Raw genomic sequence first — 20,614 nt, forward strand, 5'->3', positions numbered from 1 at the left:
CCCTGTTCCCTGGGAGCAGAGTCTGACCCTCCCTGGTGGTCCCCTCCTGTCAGGGAGTTGTGCAGAGCCACAAGGTCCTCCCTGAGCCTCCTTTGCTCCAGGTGAACCCCCCAGGTGTCCCAGGTGCTCCAGACCCTGCCTGTCCCCGTGGCCAGCAGCAGGATGTCCCCACAGGCCTTACAGACAGGCCCTGGCTGAAGTGAGCACCCCACAGAAGCAGGAGTCCCCCAGAGCTCCAGAAGCAGAGGCAGGGAAGGTCAGCATTAGCAAAGCCTTGAAGAAGCTGAATTTTGTTACAGCTCTAGTTCTCAAAAGAAAGGGAACATTCCAGAAATTGAAGTTACCTGATACAGAGATTTTTTTTTTTCTCCTAAATGTCTCCCCTCAAAGAAAATAAGCTGGTACCTGTGTTCAACCTTAAATAGAGAAGTTGGATTTTTTCTGTCTTGGTGGTACCTGGATTTGGGGCAAACTGAAAAAGACTCTGCAGATACAAGATCTCTAATCTCACCTCCTCCAGGGCAGGAAATGTAGAAACTGCCATGGAGACTTTGCCAACGTCCTCACTTAAAAAATTGGATAATGAAACCCTTCCTGGCAGCAGGATGATCAGAAAATAAATGAGGTTCCCTGTGAGGTGCTGTGCCATGGCTTTTACCTGCAGCAAACCCAACTCTTTCCACATGCAGTGATCTCTCAGCTTTAACCATTCCTTTCCTAAAATGCAGAGAGTTGCATATGAATTCCTGCCACATCTAAAAAGGCTGGTTTTACAAGCAAAAGGAATGTAAATAATGGACTGCTCACTTTGTAGTGTCTGTTCCACATAGTGTCTCATCATTTCCCAACTCCTTTTTAGACAAGGAGCTGGGAATTTCTGCTTTACCCACGTTTTGCCTGAGGCTGCATTTGCAGAGCTCAGAGCTAAAAATCACCAAGTATTTTTGGGGCCTCAACTTCTTTTAGGCAGTTCTGAAAATGATATCTGTGGTACTTGCTAAGGGAAAACCATGGAAAACTCAAAGTTCACCAGGAATCCTGCCTGAGTGTGTAAATCAGAGCCCAGCTCTCATTTTGTCACTGACATTTACTTGTCCAGTGTAAGATTACAGCAGAGTAACAGCAGAGAGCAGGACGTGGGGCAGATAAAAATAACTTTGCAACACTACTTGCTGCCCTCACACATGAGGTCACACACATTTAATGGCTATTTTAAACTCAAACACTTTTTAAGCATCCAGAGGCCAGGGTCATCTTTTTTTTTTCTTTTTTTTCACATTAAAGATATTTAGAGGAACCAGGAAAACATAATAAGCTGAATGTTTTTAGTACCTCAAAGATGGATTTCATTGCTGTTGCAGCCCAAACTTGGTGCACTTCATTCTTCTTATTTCAGCAGCCCTGGGAATAATTAATTGCTGTTAACAGTCAAGAGCCCAAGAAAAACCTTCATTTTTCTCAAATGATGTTATTTCCTTACTGCATATGGAAAGGCAGACTTTATTTTATATAAAAGAGTATAAAACCAGGCAGAAATCACAGAACAAGGGTGAGATAAGGATTATCAGCAAATTATCAGTAAAAAAAAAAAAAGGGAAAGAAACAAATCCTTTATCAAGTGACAAAATACAATGAGCCTCATCCCTTTATACTTCTCACATCAAAACCACAGGAATGTTTAAGGAATGTTTTAGGAACCCATTCAACAATTTTTTTTTCCCTTCACTGAAGAAGTTCCAGCCTGTGATGGAATTACAATCCATGGTATGGAAAATAAGAGCATATTTAGCGAAACAGTCCTTTATAAAGCACAATTATATTACAGCTGGCAGCTGGATTACTGAACAGCACTGATTTTTATTGTGCCTCAGTGTTTTCATGCCAAAATCATCAAGAAATATAAATGTATGCCAGCTTTTTGAGAAGGACAAGACTATAAATTGTCTAAAAGCTGCCCAAAGTTAATCCTGGTTGAGTGTGGCTGCTCCCAGCCCTGGCACTGGGAGGTTTAACATACAAGGGAGTGCACACAGCTGTAAATCCACTCTTCCTGCTCATTCAGGGCCATCACGTGCTGAGAGACCTGGCACAAGAGAAAGCAGAGGTGAAAGAGAATTCTCTTTGCTGGAAAACTGTTACCCAATGTGCTGTGGAAGCAAAGTGTTCAGTACTTGTGTCACTAAATGATGACTATTCATCATCTACACTGACAGATATTCAAAAAGTACTCTTGAATTCCACAGAAAAATATCCAAAAGGATTGAGCCTACAGTTTATACTGAATGAAGCCTAAATTCAAATTAAAAACCACCTTACAGGATGAGGCAGTGGATATCTGAAGTGCCAGCAGCAATTTAAATAGGCCCCAGCCTTGCCTGTGTCATGGGACTGCTCTGCTTACAACAGGCTTGAATGAATCCACCCTGGAAAGCTGGGAAATATAAAATAGCTTGGATGCCTCTGCTTTTAAACAAAGAGAGTGCACTTTCAGAAAAATAAAACCAGGGGGTTATAAATAAATGAAGAAAAACATCTTCATTAGTAATGCATTTTCCATTACATTCCATCCTTCAGGACCCTCATTTGGAATTGTCACTAAAGCCTGCCCAGCTCTGCAGCAGGGCTCAGCAATATCAAATTGTCCATGGTTACCATGATCCCTAAATCAAATTTAATAAAAGTTAACCAGCAGCAAATCACAGTGTGCACAAGGACTGCAATACAGTTATTTCTCCTTCTGATTAGTGCATGCTTGGTCTGTTCTCACACACATCAATACAGGGGATTAAACACTGCTAAGTCAAAAAAAATAAAATACAGCTTTAGAAAAAGAGTATTAAAAATATTAGTGAATGATGCATGAATAGAATGAACAAGTGAAACAGGCCCATGTATGAAAAAGTGGATTATTGATTTTTATACAGGAATACATTAAATACATGATCAGCTTTGAAATATCAAAAAGTGCATCTGATCTGTTCTGGTCAGAAGATGCCACTGTCCACATGCTCATTATCATGATAAAAGCCCTACAAAAAGAAAATATAAAGATGTCACCTGATTTTCTCTAAAGTTGGCTAAGCAATAAAAAGCCTTACCATCATGGATTTTGGAGCCACTTCCACAGCAAAAACTGTCAGCCCCCTATTGTTCAGGCAGTTCTTACTCTGCTCATTGTTGACATGAATTATCACTTTATTTTCAGACTGCAGGTGAAAAAACATGAAGGAACCATTAGACCTTCCTGGTTAAGGGTCTGTTCTTTGTGTGACTGCACACTTCTTGGACTTCCTGTGACCTTGCTGTTTTAGGGATAGAAATGCTTAATGGATACTCTGCAGAGTAATAGACCTCTTGAGAGTAACAGACACTCTTTGAGGAGTAATAGACACTCCTTGAAGAGCAACAGACACTCTTTGAACAGTAACAGTTTCAAATGTACCATAGCACCACAGTCATGGTCAAAAGTAATTTAAATTCATTGAACCAACACAAGAACGTGTGAAGTTACAACCTGGCCTTGTTGTATCTTCCCAGCCTGTCCAGATCCCCCCCGTGGAGCTTCCCCAGCATTCCCACCCAGCTTGGTGAGATCCACAGACCAAAGCCAAGAGGTATAAACAGAGTGGGCAGAGATCTGGGGCAGAGAGCACCAAGTTGTCTCAGTGCAGCCCTGATCTCCTTCTCTGACATATTCCCAAACACAAAAATAACTCTGGGATATCCACCCTAAAGGGCGAAGTGCAAAGCCAAATCCAGAGTTCCAGGAGCCTCAGCATCCAGTCCTAATATTAGCCCCCCCAAGCCACCCCCTTTAAATGTCTGGGCATTTAAAAATACACTTCTTGCTGTGATCCTTTAAGATTTAAAGCATCTGAAGTTTAACATCTTACTGTGCTGTGTTTATTTACTCACAGTTCCTGCTATGAAGAAAACTGAGAACATTCACTGTGATCTGTGGAAAAAGGTTTAAAATCTCACCAACCACTTCTATTTGGATTTACAACTTTCAGTTAGAATTACTAATAAAGCAAACCTGGAGGAATAATCAGGTGAGAACTCATCCATAGCAGACTCCTAAAAATCACTGCTCTTTGACTTTCTGATGGACACTGAAAATATTCAGCAGTGTAAATGTTGTGATATTTGCTCTTGCTCTAATTGCATTTCCTGCTGTTAGTGTTTGTTTCCTCATATGATGATGATACTGTGCCAAAATACTGAAAAACTGGGATGTGAACACAAAAAATACTCAGTTTCTATCTGGTAGTTAGAAGTGCTTGCCTCATTGTAACAACCTGCCCCTTCCAGGAGCGCTGACCCAGGCTCTTCTGAAGCCACAAGAGCACATCAGGCAGTGTTTTTTTAATGAAACAGACACCAAAACCTGATTTTAGGAAGAGCAGTTCTCATATATGACCCAAGGAAGAAGGAGGAACAATAACAGACACTAACACAAGGTACAATATGCAAGTTCCAGGCCATACCTTATTTTCAATCACAGAGGTGATCCTGCTGCCTGATCTGTAGGTGTGGATGAAGATGCTCTCAGAGCCATCCAGCACTTTGGCCTCTCCTTTGTTAAGCACAGACCTGCAGAGAGCCCTGCTGAGCTGGGAGCCCCCTGCCTCCAGGGAAATGGCTTTAATTCTGGGTTTGCACCTCTCTGCCCAGATGTCAATGACAAAGGGGCAGGCCTGCAGTGAAGAAGATGAGTTTTACATCACTCCAGCTGTAGTTTTTCCCCTCAGATTTTCACCCACAGCTCCCAAGTATTTTCATATTTGAACTAGAACGTCCCAGGTATAAATATTTCCCTGAATATTTAATATTATAAACTGTGAGCTGTGGCCATCTTTTACACCAAATGAAAGCCCAGGACAACTGGTCTTTTCCATGCCATTCCCAGTACACCTGACTTAGTTCAACACAGCAAACCCTTCCTTGGACAGCAAAATGTCCAGGAATTGAGATGAACCCTGAATGTACTCCAGTGTCTGAAATAAAGCTGTCACACTGCTGTGTTTGTGCCACCCACACAGATTTAACATCTCTGCAATGTTGCACTGAGCACTCTGGGAGCATCTTGGGTACATTTTACTCCTGGTGTGACAACCAGGGCTTTGTATCTTCTTAGACTCACTCCCAGCACCTCAATTCCCTACTAAAGGCTGTTGGAATCCATGAGGATTTCTCAAGTTCTGTCTCAGCACTCCCAAAACATCAATCTTAAATTATTTGAAATCAAGGAATTAGAGTTAAGTGAGAGACACGAGTTAACAGCTGGAGATTTTTGGAATAATTACTGAAGCATTTGAGAGCTGTGCTGTCCTTTGGAAAGCAAAGGCTGGAGCCAGAAACCCCAGCTGGAACAAGGCACAAAACACCTTCCTGAAATTCCTGACTGGAGAAGAACATCCCTAAAATGCTCTTTTTTGGAGGAGGGCTCTCTCTTGTGGCTGAAACGCAGAAAAACAGCCTTGCAAGGGCTCTGCCAGCCACAAGTCAGAGGAAAAGGAGCTCATCCTTAAATCCCTCAGCACCATCCCAAAATTTTCACTGAGAGACAACTGATGTCTCTCATACTATTTTTTAGGTCTTGATATATTTTGTATACTCATTAAATTGACGTGTTTAACAAAGTTAAATAATATTTTCAGACTGTGATCCTAAAAATCTGCTTTTCCTGGAAATTAAATGATTTAATTATCTGTATATTGAATGCTTTAATTTTTCATAGTTTTTTCTCTTCTTAAAAGAGATCCTCTTTCTTTAGAAAGAATTATTGACATCAGAAATATGTAATATGTATTTCAGAATATAAAAACAAATAATTTTAAAAATCTGTAAGTGTACAGAAACATCAGATAAATAATCCCCGGTCCTGCAAAGTGAACAATGTGTGACCCAAACCCTAAAATTTTAATGAAGCATTAAAATTTTGTGTTGAACCTCTTCAGACACTGTTGTGAAAGACATCAATAACATAAATAGTTATGTTACTAGGAATTCTGAATCACGTGGAAAAAATTTCTGCTTATCCAATTATATTGTGGTTTGGACCACAAAATTGACTTTTTAAAGGAGAAAAAGTCTTGTTTATTCTGAATTTGCTGACAGGTCACAGTTTACCACCTTTATCTTCCTATCACTCCTCACCAACACAGTGCATGGACTATTTTAACAGATACAATCCAAAATCCCTTCCTCTTTAACCCCATAACATCCTGGCTTTCTCTAAAGCAAAAGAGAATTTCTCTTTTCAAAGATGCAAATGCTATTCTCAGAATCAGGACAGTGACAGTGGGTCCCTCCCCTCCTGCAATCAGTTTGTGGCAGGCACAAAGACTGCAGCAGTTACATGTGCAGGGGTTTTTGCTCTTTTGTGCCTCTCCTACCTCTGTCATTTCTAAGGCTCTGTTGTAGCCCAGGGACAACAAAGTGACCCAAAGGTCCCAAGGATCCCCATCCCGGTCGTTGGCTTCCATGAGATTCAAATCCAGAAATCCTTGTCTTGTTAGCTCATTCTTCTTCATCTCAAAATTTTCTGTTTCAAAGGAACCAAAACAGCACTTAAAAACCTGTTCTGTCTGCAAACACCTTCATCCTCCCAAAGGCAGAATCCCCCTCCTGTTAACAAGGTTGAAAAGATGGAGCCAACTTAGAGCCTCAGATCTCCAAGATTATTTGGGCAAGAATGGCCTTGAGCAGGCATGTGCTGTTTGCAGAGCTCCCCTGAGGATTTGGGATAATGCCTACAAACATTGGATAGCCCCAAAAAAGGGAGATTTCAAAACAAAAAGAATTCATATTGATTTTTTTTTTCCTGAAAGTTGTTGGTTGAGCTTTGCAGAATGGGGTATTTTAGGAATGGGAAATGAAAGCCAGCTGGAGCCAGCACCTTGAAATGCTTCAGGTCCTTGATACAGAAATGATTTACTTAGTTCCTAAAAAGCAATAAAATTCCAGTAATCCTAACACCCTTCTCTAGAGAGAATATCATAGATCCACCACTCTAATGTCAGCAAACACATAATTGAAATGTCCTCATGTCAGAGACTTTTAAAAATGGTTTTCTCATCTTCATAACAATGCTAAATCTTTACTATATATTATTAAAAAGGGATTACCAATTTAATAAATCTATTCAAGGGTACAGATTCTGTAATAAATGGCTTGAACTTTGGTGTCAAGATTGATGATATTCGTGTGAACCCTTCCTCTGATTGATGGCCTGGTGAAACATTCCCCAGCTTCTCCTCCTCCCTCTCTTATTTATTCACACATTTCCACCCCTCCTACTTGGATCACCCTGACAAAGCCATCAAGGGTGGAAAAGCACATCCAGGCATCAAACAGAGGAGAAATTCAGTCCTGGAAATGTATTTTTGTAGGAGTTTTCCATCAGTTAGGAAAAATTCTGATACCTCAGAGTGTTTTGGGAAGAGATAATTAATAGGGCTTGCCAGATTTCAAGTATTTTGGCCAATGTGCCACAGCCTCCAAAGGAATTATGTCAAACATGACATGGAGTTATAAAAGGAGACACTGGCAACCCACAAAAACTCTGGATGCCAATTTGTAGCATCAGATCCACACTAATTAAATGTCCCTCTTCACACTGTGAGATAAAAAAAGCAGCACCAGCCCAATCTGCACAAAGGAGATGGATTAAACAAATACCTGTGACACTTTCCTTCCCCATATGATCCAGGATTACAAACCCTGTAGGTTTTGGCAGCTACAAAACAATTAGGAAGGGGAAGAAGTTTCTCAGCAGAAGGTCAGTGGCACACACAGCAGAATGAAGCAAAGCAAAGGACAGGAGACTGGAAAAAAAGAAAAACAAAGGAGGAAAAGAAAAATATCTACACATGTTCTTGGAATAGGTATAGAATAGCCAGTCCTATCCAGCTTGGAAGTTCATTGTAGCACAGAAATGAACTTACCCTTGCACACAGCCCAGGCTTCCTGGTCACACTTCTCCCCACTAGTCCTCAGCTCAAAGAAGTTGTACTCCTCCAGACTCAGGAGGCCATTCCCATCCAAATCAATTGTTTCAAATATATCCAACAAAGCAGCCCTGAGGGGTGAAAAAGGCCAAACTATTTCCAAAGGCTTCCACTTCCTTTCACTGCCTCATAACATTGCCAAGAACTGTTCAGTCTGTCCGAGATGATTCTATACAAAGAGTACTTCAGGAAAATGCAGATTTAAAAAGCCACATTTTAGCTGGAAAGGAGATTTTTATTGCCATGTTTGGGAATAAAACTCACCGGAATTCTTTGGTGAGAGCCAGCTCTCCATCTTCATCCCTCCACACCAGTTTGGCTTCCCCAGGAATTTGGGTTTTTTCCTTCCTCAGCCTGCAGCCAGTTGTGAAAGGGAGCAGCCAGTAAATCCCAGACCCAAGCTCCCCTCTCCAGCCAAACATCTGCTCTTAAAGGAAGACAGAAAAGAAGAAGAACTTTTTGAGAAGTTCTTCTTTTGGAAGAACTTCTCAAATGATGCCTTTCCTCGTTGCCAGTAATATTCACACAAAATTCATTACTTGAAAACCCTGGGAATGCTGAGTCCTTAAAAAATTGGCTGTGTGAGGCCACTTTAAAGATTAAAAACCAGTGAATCTCTTAGAATAAAAGTTAGAAAAACAGACAGGAGAGAGATGAGGGAAGAAAGGGGAAAATAAGTTCATGCTCTCCTATTTGAGGAAAAGAATATTCTGTGCACTATGGAGTTCAAATGGCAAGGAGAAAGAAAATTCAAGGATATTTAAAGAAATTTTGCTTGGAAATGTTGTGTTTGAAGGTGCAGAAATACAACTGAGTTTTTACAGAATAGCTGTAAATATACCCAGCAACTCAGCAATTCTGGGTACAGCTGGAATTCCTTCCAAACCCATGGAATTCACACCTGAAGCATTAACACACACACTAAAATAAAATAACAATTAAAATAGGAATACACCAAAAATCTCTAACCTCTTTGTTCTGGAGTTCAGTAAAGCTCACAAGCTGTAAATTCTCTTGAGTTTCATTTTCCTTCAGAATAAACAAAGCTGTATCCACTGACAACCAGTGACAAGATTTTCCTAAAAAGAAGAATATCCCCAAAAAAAAGCTTAATAATGGCCCAAAATTGTTTTTCTTTGCGTCTCAAAATAGATATTCCCATGGGATTTATTGATGCCTGGTGATGAAAAATGAGGAAAAAAAATCTATTCTATGCTATTGGGACTTTTTTCCTGTTTGGCTGAGCAAATAAATTGTTCCAAGCCTTGTGATTTTCTTACAGATAATTTATCATTTTAGTTAATAATTAAGAATTATTGATAAAATAGTTCCATCATTAAGGGTGAACAATATCAAGGAATGGTTACACACCACACAAATTAGTTAAAAAAAAGCCAGCCCAGGTGACTTAAAAACAATTTTGGGGTTTAAAGGCTCCTGGTTTATGGGATTAAAAAGGGAATATTCTACTTGGAGAAAAAATAATTCCAATGTAGCAACTGGATGAAGGCCTGTGGTAAATCTTAAAAAGAGGTGGTGGCTTGGAGAAGAAAATGAAACATGAAGCCACTCACCTTGTGCCTGGGGAATGCTGAAAGGTTTGATGGTGATCCAAAGTGCAGATCTCTGGGGTAAGTGCAGCCTGTACTTGTGACTGATGATTTCCCCATTCTCTTCCAGGTAGAAGCAGCCTCTGGATTGTGCCCATTGCCATTCCTGGAAACCAAGAAAATATTAAGGGTTTGCTTCATTTTGGATGAAGATAAAAGTGCTTTCTCTCTCTGAAATGTTAATTAATTTGATTATTGAATAAACCCTGCATAAAGCACACCATGAGAAACAGCCTCAATATACTTCTATTTAAAAAAATCCCAAATAGTCCTTTTTGTGGACAAATTTTGCACAGCAACATTGCTTCACTTGTGAAAATGCCTGAAAAGCACAGAGATTACCCCAAGTTGTTAAATAATAGCTGAAGTGGGAAATGTTTGTGTTAGAAATGTTAATTGGAAAGAAATGTTGGGCACTACCTGCTGCTGGTCACTGCTGCTGACATTGAAGTTAATGTTGAAAATATTTACACATTGATGCATAATTCCTAATAAAAAAGCAGTGACTGAGAAGAATTTTCTAAGGGTTTTTAGTTTAAGGCCTTTCACCATGTTCTTTCACTGTTTTCCTCTGTCAGAAATGTAAAGCTGGTGCTGCTCCTGAGGGCAATATTTTCTTACTTATACAAAAAGACAGGTGAACAGCAAAAATATAAAATCAAATTCTTGGATATAAGACAAATAAAAAGAAATTATGGGTGGTGGATTCTGATTCACACCACAAATAAAAGCCTGGGTATTTATTCATTGATTCTGGCAGAGCTTGCATTGTGCAAAATGAAGTTTAAAAAAATTAATAGTTTATTAATAAGAAATAATTTATAATATACTAACTGCATATAATATTATATGTTAATATTAATATAATTAATTTGTAGTTATTTTTTATTAATAGGAAATATTTAATTAGTGGGAAATAAGCCTTTCCATCTTTATTGATTGATTTCAGTTTTTGGATGATGCCAAGCAATACTAATCAAGATCTTTTTTTCAGTCAGTTTTTACTGGCTTGTAGAAAGAAAAAAAGAATCCAATCTTGGGGAAGTGTGTGCTGGTTTTATACACCCTACATCATGTTTGAACAAGGTGAGATTGCAGGTTAAATTGCATAGAGGTCCAGCAACCTAAACAGAGTGCACAGAACCCCTGGGAGATGATGTTTGGAAATTTTAATATAAAGCAAATGTCACTGTACAGCAGTGGGGAAGATCTAAAGGCCTTCAGAGCTCAATAACCAATCCAGAGTTGTTATTTGAAACAAAAATGCAGCTCCTGAGGACAATCAGTTCCGTTTTCCAGCAGCAGTTACACTGTGTGGTCAGAGCCATTTTTTCCCTTTTATACAGGAGTCTCCAGGTGCACATTTTTAATGTATCCCAGCAGCTCCCAGTTAATGTTTTCTATTTCTACAGCTATTATTTTCTGTTGAAAGAAAACTAGTAAAGGTTCAGTCAAGAAAGGGAAAACAAAGGGAAAAAGATCAATATTAACACTCTACAAATATTGACTTAGCAAAGTGACTTTGTTGTCTCTCTCCCCCAGGAATTTGTACTGAATGAGTGATTTATTTAAAAGAAAATACTGATAGAACATATTAGTCTAACTAAAAATCAATATTTTCAGGTTATAGCATCTATTTACCAAGCAATGCCCAAGAAACTAAATATGCTCACAGATTTGTTATTTATTTCCAATTACCTTTCATGCAGAGGTTTATGATACACAATCTTTCAGACTACTTAAGCATTTAAAGTTCTCACCAACCTAATAAATTATTCAATTTTAAATTTCTCAGGAAGTCATTAACTGTTTTCTCCAACAGTGGTTTCATTTATAAAAAAACACATTTTGTTCTATTAAACCTTCACACCTGAAAAATTATTTCCAATAACTCGTTGTCAGCAAAACCAACAGTATATAAAAATGTTAATAATAATACGTATCAAGAAAGCTCTCAGTGGTTTATAGCTGCCCTTGACAAACTGTTAATAAAACATAAGACACTATTTTTCTCTGATTTTTAGCTTCTTTAAAATGCACTAACACAGTGCCTAGAGGAAAACACCATCCTTTCAGTGTGATACCTTCATTGTGTCAGGCTCAATAATTAGCTTTGTGTTCCTGCTGCTGCTGGCTCCCACAGTGACAGTGGTGCAGGTGGAAGCTTTGCTGCTTTGAGCTGATGAAGGTCTTGAAGGAGCTCTGCTGTCACCTAGAAGCAGAAATATTTAATTACAGTTACATTATTTCAACCCTCTGCTAGTGCTATGAATCATAAACCTTGCATTTAGAAGCACAAAAAAAACTGGATGACAAGAACTCCATCAGAGAACTTCCCTTCATCACTGTTCTGCCATTTTTGCACCTCTTTGATTTGAGGCAGCACAAACTACATCCCAAAATTTCATACTTGGTGCCTCTGCAGCCTGTTCCCTGTGGAGTTTTTGCAGTTTGGGAAGGTGCTGAAGTATCTTTGTAACTTCAGGAAGGACATTAAACTGTCCACAACTTATTAATTGTGCTTGAAAAGCAGCCTCAATAATTGAAACAAACACACAGCTTACTGAGAAATGTTTAGGGTTTCATCTCTGATCTAGGAAGGAAATAAATCATTTGTCTATATTGCAACACCTGAGCATTCATTTTCTCTCTTCCCTCTGGTCTGTGTCACATGAAAATCAACAGAATCCTCCCTTAGGAATTTGTGAGTTTCACAGATGCAGCCATTTGTACATATTTTACTGACACATTGATGTGATTGCCACAGTAGAAATTATATTCACCAATAAAATCTTCAGTAATCTGAGGAAAACTAAACAAAAACTCAACAGCTCATTGAGTCAGAGCTTCAGAAAGAAAGAAGGAAAGAAAACAAAATATAAGCAATACCTTAACAAACAATAACAAAATATAAACAAATACCTTTAGCCAGTTTGTGATCAGTTTTCCTGGAGGCCCCTGGGGAGTGTTTTGACACTGGCAGTGTGGTCCCTTCAGGGACATTTTCAGTTTGGTTCCCAAAGTGCTGCTGCCTCAGCCGAGGGTCAGTTTCCAGCCTGTCCCTTGCAGCTTTGCAGCACTGCTCACGGGTGCTCAGGTACAGCTCACAGAACTGGAGAGAATAAAAGAATATTTCACTCTCCAAGTTACATTTCTCAAAAGGTTTTAAGGAGTAAAATGTAGCATTAGCAAGGAAAGCACAGCTCAGCAGATGAAATGCATTTCCTCTTCAAGCCCAAAATAATTTTAATTTTCATTAATCTGGACAACCACTGAGGTATCACAGTAAAATGCAGCCGTGATTCAACAAGGAGGTCTAAATATTGAACAAAAATTAAGTGTGACTTTCAACTCTTCCTTTATACATATTGGAAGACTGATTTTCAACACAGGATTCTTACCAGCTTTCCTCCTGTGAAACCATATTTATGTAACAATCTTTGTGGGCTGTTTATTCAGTCCAAAATTTAGAATCCTGGGGTAAGGGCATCACTGATGCTCATGTTGTCAATAACACAAGAACAAATATCACTCTTGGCCATACCTTGTTGTAGTCAAGTTTGCCATTGCAGTTAAAATCAGCTTGTTTAGTGATGCTGGTCACTTCCTCCCAGGTCATTTTATCACCTCTCTGCAAGGAAAAAACAGCTCAGTTTGGGTTCCCAATCAACAATCCTGTGTGCCTACAGCACAAATTCCATAAACAAAGGAAAAGTCTTCTTATATAATTTCAGAGAATCTTATCTTGCACTAGATTTGGATTTCATTCATGAAAGCAGAGGTCAAAATCATTAAAAACTTTGTCTTTAAAATGCTACTAAATATCAAAGAGATCAACTGTATCAGTTTCTGTAATTCTGTGGTGTCTTCTGGAAGCCCACCATGAAAACCTTCCATAAAATAGGGAATCCCAGCTCTCAGCACCATCTAATTTCCAAAATCTCTACTAATTAAGGATGGATAATTAGGTTTCTAGTGATACTTACTGTTGTAAGAATTTTACAAAGTTCATCATGTGAAATATATCCAACCTTATCTGTGTCTATTTTACCAAATGCCTCGAGCAGTTCATTTTTTGTAGCTGGCTTTTCTTTTCTTAAAATAGCACAAAAATCATCAAAATTCAGTGAAGGTGTTTGTGAAGTCCAGTATTTGTTAATGGTCTTCTGAGAAGGATTTCTTCCAGCCTGTTGAAGTACTGAATAATAAAACACAATATTACATATATATTCCAGCTGTTAGAAAAGGAGTTTTCTCCAAACATCCTTGAGTCATTTTCCATGTTCAAATCTTTTTAAAGACAAATCACTCCAAGAGAAAAGTGGGTCTGAAGGACAGTTTTGGTTATGATCTTAATCAAAATATCCATGAACTCACAGACAGTCTCCAGTGCAAAATTCAGCCCATATCCAGTGTCTCAATATCAAGAATATATTTTTTTTTAAGTCTGCACATTATTAGATCCTATTTCTACCTAGACCAACATCATCTTTGCACTTCCTTTGCCAAGAATTGAGATCTGGAGCAGAATTTATCTTAGACAACATTTTCTGTCATGCCTGTACATTTGAACGTATCAATTCAAATTATACATGAATTTTAAGGGGAAAATGATACCACCAGGCAGCCAATGCCAAACATGTAACCAGTGCCATGGGTGTTACACCTGGCATTCTCCAAAATGAATTTGCTGGATCTATTTGCCTCTTCAAGGTCTTTACTGAAAACACCCTTTCAGTTTTCAGTGTATTACATTAAATGGAAATTAAATTCAAATGCACAGTCTATCTGAAATGAGAGGGATGTTTTTGTATCTTCCCAAATAATCTTTAAGGGGAGCACAGGAGATCCTCCATCCCCACCTGGGCTGGCATTTGATTCTGAGCCAGCTGAGCAGTGCCCAAGCCTGTGCTGGGAACTGCTGAGGAGCATCTGTGAAATGAGGTGGCGGCATGGTGACCATGCTCAGTGGGACCCGTGTCACCAGCAAACCAAACAAACAAACAAACAAACCAACCAGGCACCTCTGCTGTTAATCCCTGCCCCAGTGCCAAACACTAAATAAAGATTTGTGCTCTGCCACCTCTGCTGGAGGAGCCAGAACAGAGCAGGGCTCACATCTTTCTGTGAGCCACACCTGGGCACGGAGCAGTGCTTTGGGGATTTCAGTGTCAAGGGCAGGCAGGGAAGGAAGGGCAGTGACTCTGGGGGTTGTTCCCAGGGGTGGGAGAGCTCTCTGGAATGGCAGTGCAGCACATTATTATATTTGACAGATATCCTTCAAATATGCAATCTTTAATTTTTTATCTCCAGGGACATCAGCATTCCCTCCATGCCTCCCAATTTGTATTTGTGAGAGCTCAATCAGACTGCACCTTTTATTTATATTTCTTTATGGTCTGGTTCTGCTAAATCACTCCAGACAGGAAATGAAGCTACAAAACTCCTACAAATAAAATTTCCCAGGGCCAATCTTGAGCACTTTAGTTTGGAATATCAGCCAAACTTCATGAAGCAAGAGGGGCTTAAACATTGGTACCAGTCGTTTGAGAAATGCCAAAATTGACTTAGGATGAAATGTAAGTCTTTAACTCTCAATGCTTACAAATTCTAAAATAAATTATTAAATATCTCTGAAAGGATTGAGAGTCTGAACAATTAACTGCCCTCTCTAAGCTGACCTTGAAAGCAAAATGCCCAAACACTTGCTGCGTAGCCAAGTGGCATATGGATAGAGCTGGAAGCCAAAGCATTTATTAGAGAGATGACATTTGTTCACACCACCCCTCTGTTAAAATCCAGATTATCCCAAACTATCATTAGGATGTCATAAAGGGCCTCTTATTGCAGCTGGGAAAGCCTGCAGAGCACCAAGTCACAAGCTGTAGGAATATCCTTGTTAAAGGGTGGAATTTCATGCTCTGCTGTAGGGAAAGAAGCTGCAATCAGTGCACTCAGCTTTTATAGTGGTGGCTTCCATGAAAAACCTTTTAAAAAAGAACAAAAATGCTCAAAAAAAAAAAATCATCACCCAAACAGAGCACACAATCCTACAACTCCAAGAAACTGCAAAATTGGAATTGTATTTGCTTGCGGAATTTTATCAGCCATAGTGAAACCTTCTTCAAAACTGAGGTTATTTATTACTCAGTCTTACCTTGCTCTTCCCTTATCTTACCTGGTCACTAAGATACATTATTAAGAAACCAGCTTCCATTTTTCAGGTAAATTTTTCTCACTTCCCTTTGAAATTCCTGAAGTTTTCAAAGCAAAGCCCCACAGCTTTCATTTCCTACCAACAGCCTTATTTAGTGCAGCTGAAGCAGTCAGAGATTTGTTTTTTCTGTGGTACTGCTTGAACCACCACCACTACTTATACACAAATATAGTCTGGACAAAAAAAATGAGAATTTTAGATTCCAGTCTATGAAAGTAATTCAGTGACTCAGGAGGAGTTGAGACAAGGAGTAAGAATTCTTATGGAACACCAGTTCTCTGTGCCAGGGCAGAGTCCCACTCTAAACTGAACTGAGACCTTTCCTACTGGTGATTTAGAAATAAAATCTATAATAAAATAATCTACAATAAAATGCCCCTGTCTGGCATTCCACTTCCAGCAGGCATCCAAAAGTGCTCTCAATTCCTTAAACCAGGTACTGAGTTTATGCACAGGGATAGCCCCACTGCAATCATCCCATGCAAGAGTTAGAGGGGAAAGGTTCAATCATTACCTAAACTGAGCTGTTCTTTTGATTTAATATTTTCTAAGCTGCTTTTTAAGACAGTCAGATAAGCTGCTCTGCAGTTCATGTAAAAAATGGCTTCTTCTGCATGCTGGGATTTCTTCCCTCGGGAATGTTCCAGGTGTGTGGCTTTCTGATTCCCAGGAGTGCTGGCCATCCTGTGAGGGATGAAATTCCAGTTAGAATTTATAACTGTCTTAAAAATGCCTCTGTTTGTCCTCTGAAACACAGACTAGCCCAAATTACCCAGACATCCAGGTCATATCCTTTCCTTTCTCTAAATCTGGGATGGGAATTTTCATCTACACTTGTAGGTAAGCACCATGAGAGCCACCAGCAGAAAGAGTTTGAGCTCTGCTTATTATTCAGTTTATCCTTCATTGGCAGTAAAAAGTTTAATTTCGCTGTATTTTATATAGTTGAAGATATTTCCTCTTACAAGTATCATATAAATATTATGTAGTCTTGATTTTTGAAAGCACAAAACCACATTTGCATGTTATCTGTGAAACAAAAGTTTTGCCATCCATGTTTTCTCTTTTTACTGTTATAACTCAACAAAACATATGGATAATAATAAAATTGGTGAAAATTGGAAACCTTAATCTCAAAAAATGCCAGGTTAAGCACAGAATTCTATTTCTTAGAGTTACCTAAATATAAATAATAGAAACAAATGGGCATAAAACTTTAAAAATAAGTGTGCATAAAACCTTGAGCAACACAGACCTTTTAAATCTAAGGCCCATCCAGTTATAAATAAATGGAAAAAAACCAAAACCATATTTTTTTCTCAATTATTTAAACAAATAATGCTGTTTGCTCAGCAATGGTCAGCAAACTCTGACAGCAGCCTTCTGCTTCCACCAGGGGTGATTACAGTTTTTAGAAGGCCATCACAGAGGGACACTAAATCCTGTTGTGCTGTTGCTTTAACAGCTTCTTGTATTATTTTACCCAATGTTGACTTCAGGAAATATATTCCAGTATAATAAATGGAATATCTCAAGTTCAGCAACAAGACAACACCATCCCAGGGTCCCCTTCAGGACTCATTGGATTTTTACTCAGGAGGCCTCAGTCACTGGCACCTTGTTGAGTTATACAGATCTTTTACACTTGGGAAAGGCAGATAATAATTGCTTATCAAGGATGAAGTACCCAATTTGTAGCTCCCTGACACTTTAATATTACACAGGCACCAGAAGGACCCCACAGGGACCCCCTGGCACAGCCTGGCTCCTGCAAACGGGTGTCACTATAATGAAGCACCAGTGTTACACACACGGAATAGAACTGGGGGGAAAGGCAAGGAGGAGAAGAAGAAGAAATGTTAATTTTCCAGTAACCAGTTTTTAGAAAATGTGAACTCTTGTTTGTAGTCCTCGGACTTCCCATTACTGAGATATTTCTTATGTGGGCCAGGAAGTGCTGCCAATCCATCGCTGGGAAATCCAGTGAGCAATGGCTTGGTGACAGCACTGCCAGCAGCCCCATGGCTTAGGCTGGGACATTTGTACTGGATAATTGTACTTCAGAAAAATAGACAGAGGGGAGCAATCCAGCCCAGGCTTCCAAAGAGGGAGAGAGTAGATTTAGATTAGAGATTGGGAAGAAATTCCTCCCTGTGAGGGTGGGGAGGCCCTGGAAGCTGTGCCTGCCCCTGGATCCCTGGAAGTCTGCAAGGCCAGGCTGGATGGGTGTTTCAGCAGCCTGGGATAGTGGAAGGAGTCCTTGCCCATGGGTGGAACTGGATGAGTTTTAAGGCCCTTCCAACCAAACCAGTGCAGTATTCTCAGCCCAGAGCACTGCGTGCCATGCTCTGTCCTTCCTTGGACACCGCCAGGGATGGAGACTCTAGCCCTCCCTGGGCAGCCCCTTCCAATGAGCAGAAATCAGCCCCTTTCTGGCAAGAAATTCCTTCTGATGCCCAAAGTCAGAGCCTCCGTGGCAACCCTGATCTTCACTCACAGGCTCACCCACACAGAACTCACACTGGCACAGGGAAGCTCTGCCCTGCTCCGGCCCCGTCCACCTGAAACGAGGAAACTTTTCCCGCATGGATCTCATCACCTCCCTCCCTAGGGGGCACAGGGGGCTTCAAGGACTACATTTGCCACCCACCGTAAAAAAAAAAAAAAAAAAAAAAACTTAAAAATTACAATCCCCTTGCCCCAACCCTGAGGGGAACCAGCCCTCCCTCACTCCCTCAGCCCCGCTCGGCAATCCCTGAGGGACGGCTTAGGCGCGTTCGGCCGCCCCGAACCGGCCGCCCGAACATCACCGGCCCCGGCCCGGCTCCTACCGCGCACAGCGGGACCCGACGAGCCCACACGGACACCGGTCACGGCTTCGGTCTCGGTCCCGGGGGTCTCGATCTCGGCCCCCAGCTCTGCCGGGCTCCTCGGCCCCGCCCCGGCCCGGCCCTGCCTCGGCGCCGTTTCCAGCCGGCGGCGTTTGGCGGGCACACGGCGGGAGCTGCGAAGGGGAGGCGGCGGGAACGGCTCCGGGATGTCGTAGGTGTCTGGCGAGCGGGGCAGCGCAGCTCTCCCTCTCCGTCCGCGCTCTCCCTTTCTTCTTCCTCTTCTCCCTCCCTCCTCTTCTTCCTCCTCTCCCTTCCCGTGTTCTCTTCCCTCTCTCTGTGCTCTCTCCTGTCCCCCCGTCCCCTCACGGCAGCGGATCGGTTCCCGCGGGCTCCGCCGTGAGGGGAGCGCTTCTCCCGGCGGGCCGCGGCTCCTGAGCGCGTTCCGTGAGGGGAGAAGTGCCCTCAGAGCGGGCCCGGGAGGGAGGAGCGGCTGGCGAGAGGCGGGATTTGTTTCCCGATGGAAACAGACCAGGAAATGCTGGCAGCGGTGGCTCCCGGGGCAGCGCTGCGGGCGGTGCTGCCGCTGTGCGTGACCCTCTGTGGCTTCTGCATTTCTGAGGGGTCGGGGGCGGCTCTGCTCGCACGATCCAAGCCAGGAGTAATGGCCGTAAACTAAAACACAGAGAGTTCCGCCTCAACATCAGGAACAGCTGCTGTGCACTGGGGGTGGCAGAGCTCTGCAGCAGCTGTCCAGGGAGGCCGTGGAGTCTCCATCTCTGGAGACATTCAAAGCCTGCCTCACCTGCTCCGGGTGACCCTGCCCTGGCAAGGGGTTTGGGCTGGATGAGCTCCAGAGATCCTTTCCAGTCCCAGTAATTCTAATTCTGTATCTTTGCATAGTATGGATAACACCGGTGGGGCTGTGTGGGAGAGGGGTAAGAAGAAAGATCCCAAGATGGTTCAGTTTGGGAAGGACCCACAGTGGGTCATCCCTTGCCCATGGCACAGGCTGGCACCCAGGCAGGTCTGGAGTATCTCCAGTGAGGGAACTCCACATTTTCCCTGAACAATCTGTTCCAGTGCTCAGTCTGCACAGGAAAAAAGTTCTTCCTGACATCCAGGTGGAACCTCATTTTCTGCCCATTGCATCTTGTCTCATTGCTGGGGAAAGCCTGGTCCATCCTCTGAACCTCCCTTGGCCACCATTAAAGGGATGGGCAAAAAAAAGCAGGTTTTGGTATGAATTTGTGGAAGTGTGTCTTCAACAGAGTTTGGTGTCAAGGTTCACTCTATTGCTCCCTACACAGATGGAGCATACCCAAGAAAATGGGATGAGAAACAATTTAGAATGATTTACACACAGACCATGGATGCAAAAGGGTCACGGGGACAAGGATATGGACACAAAAGATACAGGTGCAAAAGAGTTTAGCAGCACTTAATCACTGACTGATTTAATATTTATAAAGTGATTCAACAGGATTTACTACAATTACAGCAGTGACTAAATTATAGATTCACACACACTCAGATGAAGAGAGGTGGGAAGGAATTGCAGGCCTGTGGAGATCAGGGCATGACACCCCCCATGCCCATTTTCCATCAGGCTGTATCTCTTCATTTTGTCTCCAGTGGGAATAAATCCTGCTCATTTTTCTCTTATATTTTGCAATTTATCAAGCAATAAGGAATTAATCAAGTCATGTAAGTCTGGTGCTGCTCTTGTGTGTCTCTGCTCATCGTGAGCTTCTGGAGATCAATAAAGAAAGTTCTTTAACCTGATAAATATTAGGCACAAAATAATCACTGCAGGTTGTACAGCTGGCTGTAAACATGTGCCATCATATTCTGCATGGTTAAGAAAATAAATTAAACCTTGTCAGGCTAATTCAGGGGTAGAAAGCTCAGGTTGAATACTCTCACAAGTGCCCCATCTTTCTGTCT

At 41.3% G+C, this 20,614-nt stretch overlaps 2 protein-coding genes across 5 annotated transcripts in view; one reads left to right on the forward strand and one right to left on the reverse strand.

The window, feature by feature from the left end:
* Window positions 1-183: 183 nt before the first annotated feature.
* EFCAB7 (EF-hand calcium binding domain 7) lies at window positions 184-18,802 on the reverse strand. Of its 3 annotated transcripts, XR_007778038.1 has the most exons (15): window positions 18,671-18,802; window positions 16,354-16,523; window positions 13,609-13,820; window positions 13,167-13,253; window positions 12,545-12,734; window positions 11,707-11,834; window positions 9,587-9,728; window positions 8,982-9,091; window positions 8,277-8,434; window positions 7,950-8,083; window positions 6,399-6,547; window positions 4,488-4,697; window positions 3,099-3,206; window positions 1,333-1,401; window positions 184-717 (listed from the first exon to the last, which is right to left on the reverse strand). XR_007778038.1 is itself a non-coding variant. In XM_050977194.1 (14 exons), the coding sequence occupies exons 2-14, from the start codon at window positions 16,520-16,522 to the stop codon at window positions 1,393-1,395; spliced, it is 1,806 nt and encodes a 601-aa protein (XP_050833151.1). In that variant the 5' UTR covers window position 16,523; window positions 18,671-18,802; the 3' UTR covers window positions 1,234-1,392. The 3 variants fall into 3 exon arrangements, 2 of the variants coding, with proteins under 2 accessions (XP_050833151.1, XP_018768084.3); XM_050977194.1 differs by lacking the exon at window positions 184-717 and having other exon boundaries at window positions 1,234-1,401; XM_018912539.3 differs by lacking the exons at window positions 184-717; window positions 1,333-1,401 and adding an exon at window positions 1,467-2,083.
* The window catches only part of ITGB3BP (integrin subunit beta 3 binding protein), an 18,415-nt gene continuing 16,594 nt past the window's right edge, over window positions 18,794-20,614 (forward strand). The window contains exon 1 of one of the 2 annotated variants that reach the window (XM_009088781.4): window positions 18,794-18,881. In XM_009088781.4, coding sequence (XP_009087029.1) covers window positions 18,877-18,881 — 5 coding nt within the window. In that variant the 5' untranslated portion in view covers window positions 18,794-18,876. The remainder of the gene's footprint in view (window positions 18,882-20,614) is intronic. The other variant, XM_050977196.1, reaches the window with a different exon arrangement.

The sequence above is a fragment of the Serinus canaria genome, chromosome 8, assembly GCF_022539315.1.
Source record: "Serinus canaria isolate serCan28SL12 chromosome 8, serCan2020, whole genome shotgun sequence".
In the NCBI taxonomy this organism is placed as follows: domain Eukaryota; kingdom Metazoa; phylum Chordata; class Aves; order Passeriformes; family Fringillidae; genus Serinus; species Serinus canaria.